This window comes from Carassius gibelio, chromosome B8 (assembly GCF_023724105.1).
Source record: "Carassius gibelio isolate Cgi1373 ecotype wild population from Czech Republic chromosome B8, carGib1.2-hapl.c, whole genome shotgun sequence".
NCBI classification, from domain to species: domain Eukaryota; kingdom Metazoa; phylum Chordata; class Actinopteri; order Cypriniformes; family Cyprinidae; genus Carassius; species Carassius gibelio.
In genome coordinates, this window is record NC_068403.1 from 26023370 (window position 1) to 26043044 (window position 19675).

Genomic DNA, 19675 nt, shown 5'->3' on the forward strand with positions numbered 1-19675 from the left:
TTAATTACCACTAGTAGCAAGTAAGTAGGTAGTAAGTAATGTTAATATGGGCTTTCAAAATTCCTATACCTATTGGTGAAAGTACTCGCTTACAGGCGAATTTTCACCACAAGTTACTAGAAACGTTTTAGTTCCAGGAAATCCATTTTGAAGGAACTAATTTAGCTCATACTTCAGAGTACCTTCTAAAACAGTTCTGTAGGAACTATCAGTGACGTAAGTGTAAGCTGGTTGGCCAAATGCATTCGAAACACTGGCTGATTTTATATAAAAAAAAACTATGTTACAATATCTGGCTAGTTCCTACAACTATGTACGTAGTGTGAAAGCCCCAAATTATTATAATCAACCACAACTGTATAAAGCAAATCTAAATCAGTTTTCACATTATGTTGTAGCCTATGTCTGTTATCTGGAAGTGGACTCTTTGAAAAGTTCACCATTATTGTTTCATATGTTTAGGATGAAGAATTTATTAAAAAATTAACGTAGCTACAATAAACGACACAGAACAACTGGGTAGATTAATATAATTTCTCATGTAAATATGACTGTAATGAAATAGTTTCTATTACCTGCATCTTTTATGCCGACAAGTAGCCTGCTGATGTGTCACTAATCGGACATGTTTGTCAATCTTCAAATCGGTCATGGCTGCAATTTAGAATATGTTTAATATTAGCCTATATTATATTGTATTGTATTATTTTTAACCCATTAAATGCACACTATCGGCAGAAGTGCAACAGAAATATTTATTATAAGATCAGAAATTCAGTAAGAAACCCATTTTTCTTAAAAATAAAATAAAATTCCAGTTCCCAACATTAAATGTTAAAATAAATTTAAAAGCAGTTCTTTACATTAACATAAAAGTAACATTTTACAGCAAATAAAAGACTAGCACTGTTTTCACTGTTAAATGAGTGATGATAAGTGCTTTTTTCAGTCTAAACATCTAATATTCCTATGCAATTTTCAGCTGCTAAAATGTTTAGACATCAAAACAGAACATAAACCATGAAGACAAGATAAAGTAGCTTTTGCAACAGAACAGCTGCTGATTTTGTTCAAAAACAAAGCGTCTTTCATTTAAGAGGGAAAATCCACCATGATGCATTCATTTAAAGGCTCGATATCAGAGGAGTAGTAGTTACATTCAAGTTTAACCTAAAATCAGGACTAGAAAAAGAATGTTTTCATCATGCCTGTCCTGGTAAGGCGTATGGGATTTGAACTCGTATCCCTCAGTACACAGTAGTGCAGTATTCATCCAGCACAAATCAGGCTTTACAGCAGGTGTCCTTTCCCACCGCCGGGAGCTTCAGAAGGGCCACTAATGAGAGTCTGTGACAGTCTTTAGCTGAGGGATGGTTGCTGTCAGCAGGCACATCATGTGACCAGGAACTACATCTCTGCAAGCTCTTCCTGCTTCTCATCCTCAGGCTCCGGTTGGTTGTCATCATCACCGTTATAATTTGCCACATCATCCTCTAGATCTTGACCAGCACCTAGATTTTCATCTGTTAAAACCGAAAATCCTTCGTGATTTTATTGCACAGGACAAAAGAGCTAATGACATTTGATAATGCAGATTAAACATTATCTGTTCATGCTGTCAATTACCACAGAAAATAAATGAGAAAGTCAGCCCTCAGTTTGTAAAATAAATCAATATTAGTTTAATTACATTATATCATGAATATGTTTGCATGATACTGAAGAGCACCTTTAATCCTGGAGAGCTGTTTTTCTATCTCGCCCTCATTGTCGTACATAATGGCATCTTCTTTCCCAATTGCTGCGTCTTCCTCTTTCCTGTCCTCGATTTTGGCACCTTCTTCATTCTCTTCTCCAATCTCCATGTCATCTTCCTTTGGGTCTAAAATACCTGCTTCATCCATTACAGTATCTGTATGAAGAAATAAGTAATGTGTGTGTGTGTGTGTGTGTGTGTGTGTTTGTGGTGCTTTGATGGCTGGCTTTTCTCCATTACTCTACCTGCATCCTTTGCAGCTGGCGCTTTAACGTCCACCTCTGCTTCTGGACCTTCTTCATTGGCTGGTTTGTTACGAGTCTCATTCTTCTTGGTTGGTTTGGAGGTGGGAATGGGAGAGTCTTGTAAAACTACAGCATCTTAGAGGATGCAGACAATGTTGTTAAAACACGTGGTGAAAGTACATGGAGAATTTAATTTTTTTTGTAATAGAGTTACAAGACTGAAGCCCTGTTCAAACAAAGAGTGATAACTATAATGATAACTATAAAAGCATCCATACTAAGTTATCTTGTCTGCTGCTCTTAATGCTTGAGTCAGGTGGATTCTGCTTGACTGTCAATGTTTTTAGTTGGAAATTTATTTATTTATTTATTTTTTTTTACTGTTTTTACTGTAATAGTTGTGCTGTGGACTTTGCTATTTGTCTTGCTGTTCTCTTGATAATTAAAACTTTATAGTTACTGTCACTGGTGTGAACAGTGTTAAAAGGGGCACATTTAATAAGAGTGATATTATGGAAACCTAAAACCACATTTTCACAGTTTTGTTTACAATGGCAGTATATATCCAAAGTCACTTATTTCCAATGGAGAGTCGCATTGGGAGCAGGTGCAGAATTGCTGGATGTGATTTGAGTCTCGGTTGTGTTTACATTTGGTGTGACAAAACAGTATGCAACAGTCCAAGCAAATGAGCAAATTTCCAATTCGTTATGACTGCCACTAGAGGGCCAGTTGTATTTTAGCCAGAGGTTGCAAGTCATGATTAAATGTAGATAGCAACAGATCTTTTCTTCCGTACTGTGATTATCAGGAAACATGGAAAGGTTTAAGCATTAAATTCCAAATGGATTTTGAGATGTGAAGGTAAATAAAACATATGCATGGATAAATTGTTTGAGATCAGATCAATAAACATGCATTAAACATGCACTACTTGCATCAAAAATCATGTGGTTTGTTGAGGAGCGCTTTGCTATCACTCTTCTGAGTGATCTGACTTGCACTGAATACGGGACTAACGCAAGCAACCAACCACCTAGAAACCGCAGAGAAGACTTAAATGAGCAACTCATACCGTTCTCATCCTTTTCCACAACTAACTCATTGGTTTGGATGTGAGCATCCTTTTTAGACTTTGAATCCACATCTGGTTTGCCTTTTGGAATTTCTGCCTCTTTCTTATCTGAATGGTCTGTAGCGGGAAGATCAGATTTGGCTTTGACTTTCTGCATGGAACCATCAGCATTCTGTGAAGGCCAGAGAGTATCAGTGAAGGGGGAAAGAGAATCACTATAAAGAAGGCATTTATAGCTTATAGCTGTACCTGTGGAGCAACTTTCTCAGATGCTTTGTGCTTTTCCAGTTTGCCAGCTGCGATGTTTGCATTGCATTCCTCTTTCATTTCCTCAATTTGTTTGTTACACTGAGTCCTGCACAATCCCATCCCACACAGCTATTATAATACTGAGCAAGGAATGTAATGTCTTTTGTATTGTAGATTAGAGCATTCAAACTGAACCTACATTTCACTGGTGGCTTTCTTACTGATTGTGTCCATGTTACTTTGACAGGATTTCAGCTCGCTCTGCATTTTATTGACATCCTCCATTAATGACTTCATTCGATCTAGATACAAAAAATCAGCAGTAATGTGAAGGAAAGACTATATGCATCATAGAGCACATACAATAGGACAAATATGAGGTAGATGCTTACTCTTCATCTCTTGCACTGTTTTAGCACCGGAGGAAATGTTGAGCTTCAGATTCTCCTACGACAGAGAAAATACTTTTAGAAATGAAAACATACACATAGCATATCCGATATGACATTTCTGGCCATCAAAACATAGTGACCTGTCTACCTAAAGAGCAAATTGGGGTATAATAGCAGACCTGCTTATACAGACAGCATTACTTACAGTCCAGTTTTGTTTTGTGATCTCTTACCCAGAACAGAACCAGCTCCAGAGCAGGTTAGCCTTGTAGCTTAAGTTACTCATGAACACCGCTCAAACTAAACTTACATGGGTGTCCACTGAAACTGGTTTTGTGTAAAAGGCTATACATTTGACCTTTCTAGAACTGAAAATGTCATGAAAAAACAAAAAAACTCATAACACCATAGGCATTTTTATAATGAGCACAGGTTTTTGTAGTTATGCTCCAGTAGAAAAACTGAATTTCTTCTGTTGAAGATAAAAGACAATACTTTGAAGATCTTTTTTTGTGCTCAGCAGAAGAAAGAAATCATGTATTTGACAAAAAATATAGTAAAAACCGTAATATTGTGAAATATTATTACAATTTAAAATAAATGTTTCCTAGTACTATATTAATATTAATATATTTTTAAATGGATTTATTCCTGATACTTCAGTCTTTAGTGTCACATGATCCTCTAGAAATCATTCTAATTTGATGATTTGCCGCTTAGTTATTAATTATTACTGATGCTCAATTATTAATAATGGTTCTTAATCAGCATTGCATCAATTTATTTTCCACATATATATTTTTTTTTAAAACAAAATAAAAACTTTTTTCTTTTTTTTTTACAAAGTGAGATTTAAGACAAATTATAAACTATATGTGTCCTTTTATTACTGCTTGGACAAAATGCTGCATGTTTCTTTGTGAAATTGAAATCTAACACTATGATAATATACTAATATACTTGCATATCATTGCTCTTTTGTTGTTTGGTTGCTTCTATTGGGTCTTTGAATCATTGATTCACACGATTTGTTCAAAACGCGAAATCATTCAGACTCTAAACACTGCTGTGTTGGTAATATTTTTGTTGGCAAAACTGAGCAAAACAGACATGACTGTGTTTAAAATATGACACAGTATTAACTTGTTGTATAAAATCACATTTGCATTTGAAACAAACAGTACTCGTGATATTACTCTCGCGGCTTGTGCGATATCGCTTATCATATGATATAAATATGAGACAAAAACTCATGCAGGAGCATTTTTGCCCCACAATCTTTAATTTTAGGAAATAACTGCATTCATGGAGTTGTTGCCCTGTGTCTTATTTGTCAACAGTCGGCTGAATGAAATGTAAGATGAGGTACAGGTCTGGGGGCGAGGCCATTTAAAATATGTTAATCTGTTATTTTTTATCTAATGAATATATCTTTATCTTATCTTTTTAACTAATGAATTAAGTTAATGTGTTAAACTGACAGCCCTAATTAAAACATTTTCATTATTCCAAACGTTTGACTTGTATTTATTATAATAAAATGATTAGTTATTCAAATGTATTGATTATAATAAAAATCATTCATTTTCAAATAATGACCAAGGCCCACACAATCAGTAGCTCTGTGAGTGAGTGTAAGCTGCGTGTTTTCTTACTCTTTCGTGTTTCCAGCTGTTGAGAGCGTTCTCCTGCTGTCTCTGGTGTGTTTCCTGCATTAACTCCAGCTGATCGTCCTGTCTGCGCTTCTCGTCCTCGGCCTTCAGCTTGCTCTCCTGCTCTCGGTCTCTGTCTGCAGCCAGCTGCCTCATGCGGCTCTCCATCTCCAACAACCTACTCTTGAGAACAACAACAACAACAAAAATTATAGCTAACAGCCACTCACTTCACCACTTGCCACAGACGACATCTAAACACAGAGTGTCAAACCTGCAGCTCGACGTTTCTTGAGTTTGAGACCCAGTAGTTGAAGCCGAGCAGGAGGACGCAGGCGACGAGAGCCGCCACCAGCAAAGGAGGAGAGCGACCGCCACGTCGACTGTTCCCAAGAGCACCCATCATGCTCAGTCACAGTCCCACAAACACCGCAAAATGGGTTTCTGAAACAGAAAGAGCAAACTTTATAGCCACATTTAAGTCAAGAGGCATGTATTTATCATCTGCATAGTTAACACTGGGGAAAACTGGGCACTGAAATGCTTGTGATGAGGCTCAGACATAAAGTGACAATAACAGGACTTCACATAAACACATATAGACGTACATGGAGGGCACTGAGTGACATTGAGTGACTTTAGTGACCAGTAAACACAGACAGAGCATTAAATACAAATAAGTGGCAGCAACAGATACAATAAGGGTAGACAGTGTCCAAAATGTCACAGCGATAAACTTTTACAGCATCACGGAAGTGGGCAAAGGTGTAGATGACTGAAGCAGAAGCGTTGTGCTACAGCAGACTGATGACAATGCATGATCATTATTTCTTAATCATATTACAACTTTGTGGTAAAACCTGATGCACGCAATCTGTTGTACTGCATTGCATTTCATGTTTTGCCTCTACAATAAAAAAAAAAAAAAAAAACTACATAGCTTTGATCATAAAATTAAGTATTTAAATATCATTTCACTAAGACATTATTTGGAGGATACAGAATGACAAATTATATTAATATGCAATTATGAAGTCTACCATGCAGCAATTAAGATGCCATAGACTTACATTGCAATTTACATTTAATTTTCATCTCACTTTTTGCCCATTTAATTATTAGCAACTGCACAAAATTGCATATTTTGCTAAGTTTGGGCCTCTGGATAAAGTTATTTTTTTTTTTTTTTTTAATCTTTAACTATGAGCTGCATCTTTGACTATATATTATGTCCTCAAAGAACTATTGTTGTTTTCTGGGTGTGCCATTAAAAGCTGCAGTTCGACTTACCAAACCGCCTTAATTTAATCTGTCTGCACTTTTTATTGACATCACCACTAAACAAATACTCCAGAGAACAGTGTGCTTGTGCACAGAATGCAATGTAACGTTAGATTTTATATAAATCATATCAGTGTGATGTATTAACTGTGTTATTAATCATGGTCACTAACACGTTACTACAGTACTGCTACTGTCCCTTTCAAATGTGGGGAGAAAACGCTGTACGAACGATCAAAACTGTATGAGAATATAATAATACGATTACATTTTTCAATAATACAATGACGTCACACATGGTGTAAATCCATTTAACATTTAAATCGATTTACTATGAAACTGCTTTTGTTCGAGTAGCATGCTTGCTAATACAGCTACTGTTACTATTATCATCACACTTTTCCTCTTTTTATAGCAGATACATGTTATATATTAGTGTCAAATTGTTCTTACCGGGGTTAAATGTTGCAGGTCTCTTCAGAAACAAGGATGGAGCATGAAAATACCGATATTAGACAGTCTTTCCGGGATGAAATCGCAATAAACCGCAGTATTTTGCGTGGAACTGCAACGCGCATGCGCACTTCGCTCGGATTCACTATTGTTCAGGAAACGCTGGATTCATCGCCTAAAGTTGTTTTTGAGGTACTGCTTGTGAATCGACACTTTCCCCTTTTCCCCAATCTAAATTAAACTAAATCATATTATTGTGACTTTTTACCATTCGCATTTCAAATATGCAAGTGGTCACCACGTAAAAATAACATTTTGTTAAACTGTCAATTTATGGGCTTATTAAAAAAATACATTTCCATCAGCCATATTTCATAAATTTAACATGACCATGTTATGGGTTCTCACAACGTAAAGTCAAAATATAAAATCATGTATTAGGCAACAAATATGTTACTATTTAAACGGCATTCATTTGTAAAATCTCCAAACTGACATTTATGAAGTTCATCCTTTCAGTTAAAATGACTACATTATATTTGAGTTGAAGACAGAAAGCAGGTATTTGTGTATTTGGACTTTTGACTCCAAACTTAGTGACCCGGTAAACCAGTTAATGAGACTCAGAGCTGGTCTCAACCCTCAGTTCAATCAGGGTCCAAACTAATGTGTAACATAAAAGGCGGTCTGGAGTTATTAAAATTGTGTGAACAAACCATACTGAAAAGAAAAACAACAACTGATTTTAAGTGATGTTAAGTGATGGTCTCTATCCATTCACATGCTTCATTTCTTTTACTAGTTCTGAGCAGGTTTTTTTTTTTTTTTTTTTTAAACCTGAAAGGGCATTACTTAACATGGGTATATAATGTAACATTTAATTAGAAAGGATACCAATATTTCTTTTTACATTTTATTAAAAAAATTTGCAGCTCATTTCATTACAGTCCAGAAATTACTTTTTTGAGAAACATTTAAAAACAAACGGATGTCCAGCTCAGGTCAGTTCCACCTCAGAAACGCTTCCTCGCATTTTCCTCCTTAAAAACAAAGAAATATCAAAATTAGCATTACAGCTTAGAGCCCAATATAGTAGAAATCTCTTGAAGTCATGAATAAAGTTATACACGAGTCAACAGTGGCTGTGTAGCAGGGTTGTGCATACTGTAAAATATATTTTGGTAAATTTATGGTAAAACATAGCAGCTGTGGTTGCCACAAATTCACTGTAAAATATATTAGTGCCTGTATAGATTTTTCACTAATAACCATGAATTGAATTATGTGTTGTAATCTTAATATACTGCTACTGCAAAGCTACTACCAAAACATGCTTTTTAATTTCAAATGTACAGATAACCACCATGATAATACAGATGGTATATTACAAAAGCAAGCCACATGAAGGCCATCTTAAGTGGGCCATCCATAAAAACTCGTATACTGACAATTCACACGGACATAAACAGATGACAAAACACCATCAGCGTCACTCACATTACACAAAAATAATGCAATAAACATTAAATAACAGAAAATGTAACACAAAACACCCAAATGCACATTACTGATGACGAAAATAAGAAACTAATTTATTTAAATATAAACATAAAATCATGTTATGCGTATTTAATTTGCCTAGGAATGTCATTTTACTGTTTTTTGCACCATAATATGCACAATTCATAGTTTTTACTTTCAGAAACAACTTATGTGACATTATAATTATTTGTACAGTATTTTTAAAATCAAATTACATATAACTCCAGTTTAAACCATTTGTTTTTTTTTAAACCATATACAGTAAGGTAACTTTACAGTTAACCAATTACAAGGTTTTCCTATAGCATTTTTACAGTCTTTTCCTGTAAAAATAGACTGTTTTTAAATTAAATTAAATTAAAATTCCTATTCAGCTCCTGAATTTAAAGTAGCAAAACTCTGCTTAATTTTAATTCAATTTTCAATTTAAGATTTTAGAATAAAACAAATGCTATATTTACCTTTTTAATAAGGCATTCTATCAGTATTATTTAACCATATAAACATTAGATGACAAAAATAATCAATATTTATAATGCCGACTACACAATGGTGTTGAATGAAATGAAATGACTTATTTTAGAAAACCTATAAGGTCGATAAGGTCTCAGGCAGCTCTGCAGCTTTGCTTTTACCTTCACAACGTTGCCGAGCTCAGCCAGAGTTTGCTCATAGTGGGTCTCCATGCTTTTAAGAGCTTGTGGTTTCACAAAGTGCCTCTCGATGCCAGGACTGCCAGCATCTGTCACCATCTGCAAGAAACTCTTCTCCTGAAAGGTATTAAAGCAGAATTCTGGTGACAATCAACCAATGGAACGTATGGTGCATCTCAACCAATCAGTCACTCCAAATGGGTTTTGCCCATAATAAATGTCTACTAAATGCTAACCGACTGATATGCAATTCCAGTTATGATGTAAATCTGACCTGCACTTCTAAAAGGAAGGTGAATGCTGACCCAGCCTTCCCTGCTCTCGCTGTTCTGCCCACCCTGTGAAAGAAAACGCTCATCAAATACACTGATGATGGATAGAAAACACATAATACCCACATATATTGGGCTTCTATTGTATTAAGTTGACTTGCCTGTGAATGTATGTTCGGATGTATTGAGGAGCATCATAATTAATGACACATTTCACACCGTTGATATCAATGCCTCTGGCAGCAGCATCTGTGCTTATCAACCTGACATGAAAAATAAATATCTAAACAATATTTCATCATCAGATTAGTATAAATCGTGTGGGGTTTGGTTCTGGAGGCATACACGTACAGTGGGATCTTCCCTTGTTCAAAGTCCTTCAGTGTTTTCTGTCGTTCACTCGGGTTGAGTTTAGAGGAGAACTCGGCCACTTCCACACCGCCGAACAGCTTCACGAGCAAATACAGTCTGAGGGAAAGAGATTATCATTATTTTTTTATTTTTTTTTTGACCCATTCAGCTAAACACTTATTTGTTACTTCCTGTCTGACATGTCCTTCTGAAACACGCACCGCCTTGCTCTGTGCACAGTCTGTTCACTTACTTTTCTTGTGTGTGGATGACTTCTCTGTGCATCCTTGTGAATTATTCATGATTATACTGACATTCGATATCTAGGGCTCCACACTATTGGACACTTACTGGAGTCACCAAATTACAGATTCACATTTAAAAGCACTTTCTTTCATGAGTGTTTTTATAATGAAATGTAATGAACCTGGATAAATGAAATTAATATACATAATGCACCGGATTCACGTTTCAAATCTCAAAGTTCAAGTTTACTAATCATCAAACTTGAATCTGCAAAAATACATATTTAAAGACATGTCTTCCACTTATGAAAGAACATTTCTCTTCTTGAGCACCAGATCTGAAGGATCACGTGACACTGAAGACTGGAATAATGTATTTCTTCAATTTTAAAAATACATATAAAATGAAACACATTTTAATTTTAATAATATTTACAAACATGAAGTAATTTAAAATACATATTTAACATTTCAAATGTACTAATATTTCCAGGTGTTATTGTTCGCACAGTATTTTTCTTGCCTCGGTGAAAGACTTCTTTCAAAAACAAGAACAAAAATCTTAAAGACTCTGAACTTTTGAATGGTAGTGTAAATTTGGACTTCATATAAAAAAAAAGGTATTGCCACTTATTCTGAAATATGCCAATCAACATATTTAACAAAAACATTAAATGAATGTAATGTGATATAATATATGCCTTGCAGAGACATCCGTGAACACTTAACAAATACCGTAAACAAATAGCAAACTTGATTCAAATATCTAGATTGAAAAACGGATTTGTGAACATTTAGATTATAATAAACTAATAAAGAATTATTGTACAGTTCTACAGCTAGTAGTGGTCACTACAGTTAAATTAATTGTTGCAGTTGTTTATTTTTTACATTTGCAACTAATTTAGTCATGACCTGAAGCCCTGGATGTAAATATTTGCCGTAGCTTAGAAATGCATCATTACCGGTGCGCTGCTTCTCTGGAGTTTGTGAAGCACAAAGCAGGACTGAACTTGAGCCGAAGCAGGAAGTGAAGGATGAGGAGCGGTTTCTTGCTCAAGGTGCAGGGGACATAATACTCCTGCATAAGACATTCCCATGTGTTAAAGATCTGTTGCCAGTTTAGACCGTAAAGATCCAGGAAATGTGAAACTCACAGCGAGACCCTGAGGGAAGTTAAAGGCGTCCTGGCCTTGTGTGCTGGTCTCTGTCCTGCTGTGTGTGGAACTGAAGAGTCGAGGCTGGTGCAGATCCAACAGCTGCAGTTTCTCAGGGTTTTGAGTGAGAGTGGCGGAAAACAGCAGCTTCTGCAGAGGAATCTGTGGAGGGGTCAAACTGAAGCACAAACACACACAGACAGACACTGAGCTGCTTGTTTTAGACTAGCAATGCAGTCACAGGTTCTTGTTTTGGGAGGTAGGCAAGACACTTCATCCAATGTTACTCTAAAGTTCAAAGGTGGCCATAGACGCCATCAAAACTGAGGGTCATTTGGGTTTGCTGATATTCTGGGTGAAATCATCCTACCTTGCCACTGTGATCGGGCCAGGCAGGATTCTCCTGAAGACAGACGTCTGTGTGTCACCTGGGCTTCTGTACACTGCTTTAGTCACCTGAGCGAGCCACGACTGATGCATGCCATCAATCATCCGGTCCGCCTCGTCAATAATCTACAACATACATAGGGTTTTGTAAAGCCGTCTTCCTACTTTCTGTACAGAAAATAGAAAGATGCCATGATAGAGACATGCACATCTGACTTTACTGCCATTGAATTCCTTTGTGTTAAATGTGATTTCAATCCTAAAGAAAATAAATTAATTTATCATCAAGGCATTTATCTTTAAACCATTGCTTCTGGCAAAAATATGAGTCCATAATGCATAATAACAGTGATAAAGCTTCCACTTGTAAATGGTGCTTGATCTTTGCATATTTTTCTCCTGATTCAGACCAGATGACTTGTTTACTGGAGGAACCGATTTTACAGAGAGAGGCATTTTAGCTCGAAGTTAATGATGAATTTGTTTCTTACAAACACTGTTTGCTTCACAAAACAAAAAGTCAACTTTTTGGACTCATTTTGGCGGCACCCATTCACTGCAGAGGATCTATTGGCGAGTAAATGATGTAATGATACGTCTCCAAATCTTTAACTGGGAAGAAACAAACTTAAATACAACTTGGATGGTTTAAGGGTGGATACATTTTTAGCAAATTTGAATTTTTTCATTTTTAAGTGTAGACTACCATTATACTGTGGACAGTGCAATGTTTCAAATGTATTTAAATGAAGTCTCTTCTGCTGACCAAGGCTGCATTTATTTGATCAAAAATACATCAAACAGTAATATTGTGAGATTATTGCAACTTAAAAACTAATCTAGTGATGGAGAGCTGAATTTGCAGCCATTATTAGATTCTTCAGAGTCACATGATTCTTCAAAAATTATTCTAATATGATGATTTGCTGATTTTTGTGTAAAACTACAATTAGGTCATTGCGTGTCAAATCAACTAAATTTCAGAAACTTCCCCAGCTCAAATGTTTTGTTTGGCTAATATATTTTTTTTTCTGAAGAAACATAAACATACAGTATACAGTGATGAAACCCAAAATATAAGATGTAAAGAATGAATATTTACTTAGTAATCCACTATTTTGTAGAGGGGGGTCAAAATAGCAATCTCCAACTGAGATTCAGAGCCAAATTAAAGGGGAGTAAAAATGATTTCAGAATGAATGCAGCATCGTAATGTTTCTTTTACACAGATATTGGAAGGTTTGTTAGTAAAATCCATAAGTAAAAAGACTTTAACTAACTTTTTGCATTATGTGCCAATGGTGACCATTCAAAAATGGGGAAACATCTATTTTCAAGTTTTTTTCTTCAAAGTTTGCATGCCTATAGCTCAAGAAGTATTGAAGATATCTTAATGCTCTATGAGATACTGGGTCTTAGCAAACTTTCCTTTTGGTATCTACATTTTTAAGGCCCTATATTGTTCAGTTCCAGAGAAAATTGAATTTCAATATGGCTCCAAGAGTAAATTGTACACATTTTCAGTGGTCAAAAAACAAATGTGGATCACTTTCTTTTCTCTTAAAGAGGAATGTCTAAAGACCTAAGGCCTCAAAACCCCCATTTTGATTTACTAGGGTCGAAATATTAGCAATAAATATATCTGTCATTTTTGTGGTTCCCAGTAGTTCACTGAAGACATTATTACAGGTGTCCACTTGCTTTGTACCGATGCTCACCAGGAATCGCAGATGTTGTAGACTGAAGTTGCTGTTTTTGTTGATGTGATCCACCAGGCGGCCTGGCGTGGCCACGACAATATCAGCCAAACTGTGGCTAACACCTCCTCTGCACAAAGACACCACGATTAAATGAAGAATATTTAAGTTCCTAATATAGTCCATCAGGTTCACATACAATGAGCCAACAAACCACTCACCTGCTTTCAGAGAGCGCCGATTCCTCTGCAGCAAATGATTTCTGGCCTGTGATCATGACTACCTTTAGACCGGTGCCCTCAGTGTATGTGCTGAACACCTTTGACACCTGTGGGTTTGAAATCAAGGGTCATGTTGAATGCTGATGGATATGTTCTGACAAATAACCAGTGATTAATAATCATTACCTGTTGTGCTAACTCCTTGGTGGGGAGTACAGCGAGCGCTCGGACCTCACACACCACACGCTTGGACAATGCCTGCCATATAAATAGATTTTGTCTCTTATACTCAACGAGAAACATTTCTTGAGCAGCAAATCAGCATCTCAGAATTATTCCTGAAAGATCATGTGAAACTAAAGACTGGAGTAATGGTGCGGAAGAATAATTTCCATTTGAACAGTTTTTCTTATTTGTCATATTATTTCACAATGTTAATGCTTTTACTGTATCTTTAATGCATTTTAATGCAATGCATGTCAAAACCTTAATCTTTTTACATTTACATCACCCAAATAAACTCCATAGCTAAACACATTCCAATGCAAATATGAGCATGAATGCAACTGTACATGTACCTGTACAACAGGTATGACGAACGCCAGGGTTTTTCCACTCCCTGTAGGTGCAGAAACACAGATGTCTCTGGGTCTGTAGCCACCTGGACCGAGCAGCAGCCCTGAGCTCACGCTCTCGATGACGGCAGGGATGACCTCAGCTTGAACTGAAAACACAAACCCAAATCATGCTTTGTTTGCAACCTTCATATGCCCTTCTGCTCAAACAGTGAATTCTTGATAAAAAGTGAATGCAATCTAACATACTTAGGAAATAAAAGTCAAATACATGCATGCAAATTGACAGAAAAAAGACTCTCCGCTCTGTTAGGGGCCATTGTAAGTTGTTGTATGATCCGATTAATGCATTGTGTTTAATGCAATGCCAGTGAATTACCTGGAAAGAAGTTCTGTATCCCGTTGTTTTCTAATTTCTTCAGGAGCGTGGGACAGATGCCTGGCACCTCACTGATGGGAATGAGGTTGCTCTTAATGTCTCTTTGAATAACGTCAGGCTGGGCCAACCACTGGGGCAATACTCTTTTAACCTGTAATTGTGCAAAAACATTTCTCTACAAGACACAACACCCAAAACAGTTGAATTCAGAACTTACAGATATTTATTTCCCAGCTACCTTTTGCACGGCCTTCTCTTCGAAGCCCCCCAGGACGTGGAAGGTGGTCTGGGAGGAGCCGCTCTCTTCCTTCGGCTCCTGACTGATCTGAGGGTCCACAGACTCCTCAGTCTTCTGACCTTCCTCTAGACCACTTTCACTTGTTTCTGTGATCTCTACAGACGTCTCATTATCGGATGCTTTATCTCCTAAAATAAATAATACATTTCTATTAAAAAAAGCACCTTCCACAAAAACAGTTAAAGAGGATAGGGCTTAAAATTTTTAATAAAGTATTTTGTTTTTCATTCAAAAAATGTTCATTAAAGAAGGTGATTAACTTTCACAAAGGATTATTTGACCCTGATTTTATTTTGATTTTTAAAAACAAAATGTTAAGTAAATATAAAAATGGTATACATTAAAAAAGAAAGGATTTTTTTTTTCATGCTAACTATTTTGGTAAATGCTGATTTAAAGCTATTAATAAATATATATTTTATAAAGGTTTTTTTTTTATGATTGGATTACTTTTTTAATAATAACTCTTGTAACAGGGTTGAATGCTTGAGCTTGATAAATGCAGCAAAAACAAAAATGTATGTAAAAACTGAGCAAGCAGAACAATATTTTATTTGTCTTATTGTTTTAATGCCCAAAAACAACAACAAAAAAATATCACTCCTTGATTATTTCATTTTTTTTTATGTTAAATTTCAGCTGAGGAAAGTTAATGCGCCTAACAGGGCAACACAAAAATATTAAATATAAATTTTTGGCATAATGTTGTAGTTTATCTTATGTATCTAATCATTCTCTCTTCAGGAAATATGGGATTTATGCTTTTATTATTTAAAAAAAAATGTTATTGGATACAAACTTGAATCCTATTTGTTCTAAAGCATGTCAGAGTCACCAAGCTTGTCTAAATTAATTTAAATATAAACAAACATAGCAGTACGGCAGTGATACCTGTGTTTGTGCTCTCCTTTTCACTGGACAATGTTTTCAGTTTTTTCTTCTTTTTAGCCGAACTGGCAACTTCATCAGTAAGATCAGTTTTCCTCTCATGTTCCCTCGTCTTTGTTTTACGCTGCGCTCCCTCCGTCTCCGGTTCTTTGTGTTTTCTCTTCTTCTGTACTTTTCCCCCCCGGTGGTCCTCGTCTTCATCAGCTGTGTTTGAGACGCTCTGCTGTTCTCTGGCTTTGACCTGCTCCTGAAGTTTAGCTAGTAAAGCTCTGGAGCGAGACTCTCTGCTGGATTCACTGCCCTCCTCCTCCCCTAAATACCTGATCACAACACCAATACCACACCAGGTTCATAAATAACACACGATTAACATGTAGATTATTGGTTAAATTTAATGTAGTTGTAAGAGAAGCTGTATAAAGGCTTATATATATATATATATATATATATATATATATATATATATATATATACACAATTCTTCATATGATACTTTTTGCAGTTTACTACAATGCGAGATTAATTTGAAATATAATAGTACATCAAGCTTCAAGTCTCAAGTATAATTATTATGATTATAGAATAATTAGAAAAAGGTGTTTTAAAGTAAATTAAAGAAGAAGAGTCCTATGCCAGACTGTACAACCCAAAAGAAGTGCGATGTAGTCGGCAATAATACTGAGAGCCATTACTTAGGATTAAACTGGTAAAATAATTAACTTTAAGAACTATGAACTAAATATCATATGCAGCGAACGCTATATACATTTGATGTAAAGAATACTTACCTATTTATCATAAACAGTGCCATTCTAGTGACTCGTGTCAGTGCCACGTAGACATTTATTTCAATTCCGCCGTCAAATATATTTTATAATTGTATATATCTATGTATGTTACAGTTTTCAGAAATGAAACTGTGCAGTCAAGTTGACCACGTGGGTTGTTTTACAGTCGCGAACTGATGACGTAGCGACCGTCCACAGAAATAACTGCTCCGAAACCGCTCCCTATCCACTACATAGTGCACTATATGGGGTGTCGGCCATTTTGTAGTGCTGTCCGAATTCTGAGTGAACTACTTCATTCCCTACATTTGTCCACTACTTTTTTACCCAAAATTCATTGTGATTGCGGTCTTTTACCTGGTTAAAATACTTGTTCTAATCATTTTGGCCTTCACTGTGTTTGACACAAAATACAGTAAAAGCATATTGTGAAATATTACAGTATTACAATTTAAAAGAACCTTATTCTATTTGAATATAGTTTAAAAATTATTAATTTGATGCAAATGTGCAGTTTTCAGAAATCATTCTGGTTTGCTGTATTAAGCAATTCAAAACAAAGACACCTTTTAAACAGGTTTGGTTTATTATTACATACACATTCTACACCAGCGAGTGTTTTGCATAACTCAAGTATTTCAAAAGACAAGCTCCTTCCGGATTCATTCAAAAGGCCACCATACAATCATGGCTGTTTCGACATTAAACATAAAAAATATGAACAATCCCCAATCTCAAACTCCTGTAAAACACCTTTCCGCACCACTTGTAATAGAAACTTTATCCCATAACTCTTAGTGTCAGTGAAAAAGTGTGTGATGCACCTGCCTAATTCTTACAGGTGTACTGAAAACCTATGCAGCAAAAGAAACGTGTTTCATGGGATCGGACTGAATATGAGCATATCTGTATGTACATACATTGCAATTAATAACTGATTTATTGTACATTGTGACAAGCAGAGATAACAGCGTCTTGGTACTAGAGCTGCCTGTGTTTAAACTTCATAAAGGGAATGTGTATTGAGAACTAGAAATTAAATAACACATTTCATTACAGTCTTGTGCAATATAATCCAGCATTAATAGGATTTAACATCCAGCTGTTTAATGTGAGCCCAGCACTAATGTGCTTAATGAACAAAAAACATCATAAGATAGTTTTAAACACTGTATACTAGCTTTCACTTTCATGAATATACTGTGCACTAGATTCGGTGTTGCTTATATCTGCTAACTTTTCATTGGCTTTCTTGCTAAACATGATTATCAGGAAAATACTCAGCTGGAGCAAACTCTTGAGCAGTCAGAATGAAAACATGGATAATCTAAAGGGTTTTTTGATAAGAAAAAATAAAAATATTTTGAAACTGTCAGACATAATGTCAAAATTGCAATACATTCAGGTTTTTGCAGACACTTTTTAGTGACGTGTTTAAGTGAAGGCAAAGTTTGACAGTTGCATGCTTTCCACATTCAGCCGTGCAAATATAACAAATACGCATAGCTATAATAATGAATTTGACAGGCATAATTTGTCCAGGTCACATGTGACCCTAAAATCAAAAGAAAGGTAGAAAAAAAAAAAAAAAATGAAAATGAAGCTTATTTTAGGACCATTAAGATAGAATATATATATTCACACACACACATAGTGATATTTTATTTAAAATATAAAGCACTTTTATAAAGTACACATGATAGTAGTACTCTTGTACTGAATTGATTTTTTTTTTTAAAGAACAAACGTCAAAAAAAAATAATTTGGAGGGAAACTTTTAATGAAAATGTTACAATTTGGTGCTTAAAATCCATTTCTTTTACATTTGGAGTGAAATGTGACCTGGATATGAAAACAAATAATTCATTTAAAATGTTTGCTGACACCTTCGTGCTATTTTGAGAAACCAAATCATCAACATATATTTCATCAATAGTTAGACTGAATGTTTCCCGGTTTCTTTTTCTTTCTTTTTCTTTTTTTAAAGATGAACGACTCTTGCCAGAACTGTCTGGTATACCTTGATAGTAGAAGTACCGTCCGTAAACGGATGGCCAATAATACAAACATTTCATAATGGTGTAAATCATTTTTTAAGCTCATGCTCATAATCGAAGTCAACCCAACGTTTTTGTAAAACAACATGCTAAATCAGGTTTCTGTGGACGTGGTACATACGCAGGACAGAAATGAAGCTTGGCGGCCTGAGAATGATCTGAGGTAGCAAAAGATGTCACACAATCGAACGCTGACCCAGAGATAGACAGCCAGAGGCCATAAATGTGCTTCATTCTTGAATAAATTACACTCAGTATACAGCATTTTATTATGTTAAGCTCAAATCTTTTAGGGGGCTAAAGTACGGTGCGGCTTTACAGACGCCGTTCTCTCAGCGTTTATCCTGGCGGCCCTTAAGATGGAAGGGTGCTGAGACGAAGGGGTCAGAGGACGTCCCATCAGACGACAGACTGTGTTCAGGGCCTGTGTTCACAGGTTCTTCGTAGTGTCGGGAATACTTAGAAAGTGCCTGGGGTCGAAAGGGCAGAGGGCTCACTTGGCCGAGGATGCTCTGGTCAAGGGAAGAACCTGGATTGGTGTAAACCTTCCCAGAAGCTTCCTTCTTTCTCCCAAAGGGCGCCTGCAGGAAAATATCCGGAGCTGGAAGACGAGGAAACGGCGCATTTGCGAACACGTCCCCGTCGCCTTCTAGGTCTTGTCCGATTCGAAACGGAGCTTTGGAAAAGATGTCGAGGCTTGGATCCGCGCCCGAATGTTGGGCTTGTGACACCAGCTGTGGCGAGTGGTTCTGAGAAACCAGCGAGGACTGGTTCTCAACGGGTCCCTCGGATTGGGACGACATCTGGAGGTTTCTGGAAGATGCAGGACTTTGGTCGTCATCGTCATCCGAGTCTTGAAGTAGCGGTCTGGAGCCGCTGCAGTCCAGACTTGGCGTTTCTTCGCCGCTCACCTGCGACCTCCCTCCTTCAGTTTCTCCATCGTCTTCGTCGCTGGAATGAAGACAGCCCTCCTCCACAGGGTTCTCGAGGTCTCCTCCCTCCGAATGCGATCCATATCCATCACCCTTGCTTCTGGCTTCTGCAAAACAGACAAGCGTAAAA

The 19675-nt window shown here is 36.4% G+C and overlaps 3 protein-coding genes across 12 annotated transcripts in view; all 3 read right to left on the reverse strand.

The window, feature by feature from the left end:
* Nucleotides 1-741: 741 nt before the first annotated feature.
* golm1 (golgi membrane protein 1) lies at nt 742-7672 on the reverse strand. 3 transcript variants are annotated; one of them, XM_052563645.1, is made up of 10 exons: nt 7104-7672; nt 5644-5813; nt 5373-5552; nt 3718-3772; nt 3525-3627; nt 3326-3431; nt 3077-3248; nt 2002-2136; nt 1730-1912; nt 742-1523 (listed from the first exon to the last, which is right to left on the reverse strand). In XM_052563645.1, the coding sequence occupies exons 2-10, from the start codon at nt 5773-5775 to the stop codon at nt 1408-1410; spliced, it is 1182 nt and encodes a 393-aa protein (XP_052419605.1). In that variant the 5' UTR covers nt 5776-5813; nt 7104-7672; the 3' UTR covers nt 742-1407. The 3 variants fall into 3 exon arrangements, with proteins under 3 accessions (XP_052419605.1, XP_052419607.1, XP_052419606.1); XM_052563647.1 differs by having other exon boundaries at nt 1730-1882; nt 7104-7250; XM_052563646.1 differs by having other exon boundaries at nt 1730-1891; nt 7104-7250.
* Nucleotides 7673-8002: 330 nt separating this feature from the next.
* Nucleotides 8003-16723, reverse strand: ddx51 (DEAD (Asp-Glu-Ala-Asp) box polypeptide 51). The gene is made up of 16 exons (XM_052563637.1): nt 16557-16723; nt 15772-16088; nt 14821-15008; nt 14583-14733; nt 14207-14352; nt 13815-13886; nt 13629-13735; nt 13429-13537; nt 11694-11836; nt 11324-11501; nt 11132-11247; nt 9922-10038; nt 9732-9833; nt 9573-9636; nt 9281-9415; nt 8003-8143 (listed from the first exon to the last, which is right to left on the reverse strand). The coding sequence occupies exons 1-16, from the start codon at nt 16577-16579 to the stop codon at nt 8117-8119; spliced, it is 1995 nt and encodes a 664-aa protein (XP_052419597.1). The 5' UTR covers nt 16580-16723; the 3' UTR covers nt 8003-8116.
* A 399-nt stretch (nt 16724-17122) lies between these two features.
* The window catches only part of aak1a (AP2 associated kinase 1a), a 51741-nt gene continuing 49188 nt past the window's right edge, over nt 17123-19675 (reverse strand). For all 8 annotated transcript variants that reach the window (XM_052563634.1, XM_052563632.1, XM_052563630.1 and 5 more), the window contains one exon: nt 17123-19652. In XM_052563634.1, coding sequence (XP_052419594.1) covers nt 18946-19652 — 707 coding nt within the window. In that variant the 3' untranslated portion in view covers nt 17123-18945. The remainder of the gene's footprint in view (nt 19653-19675) is intronic.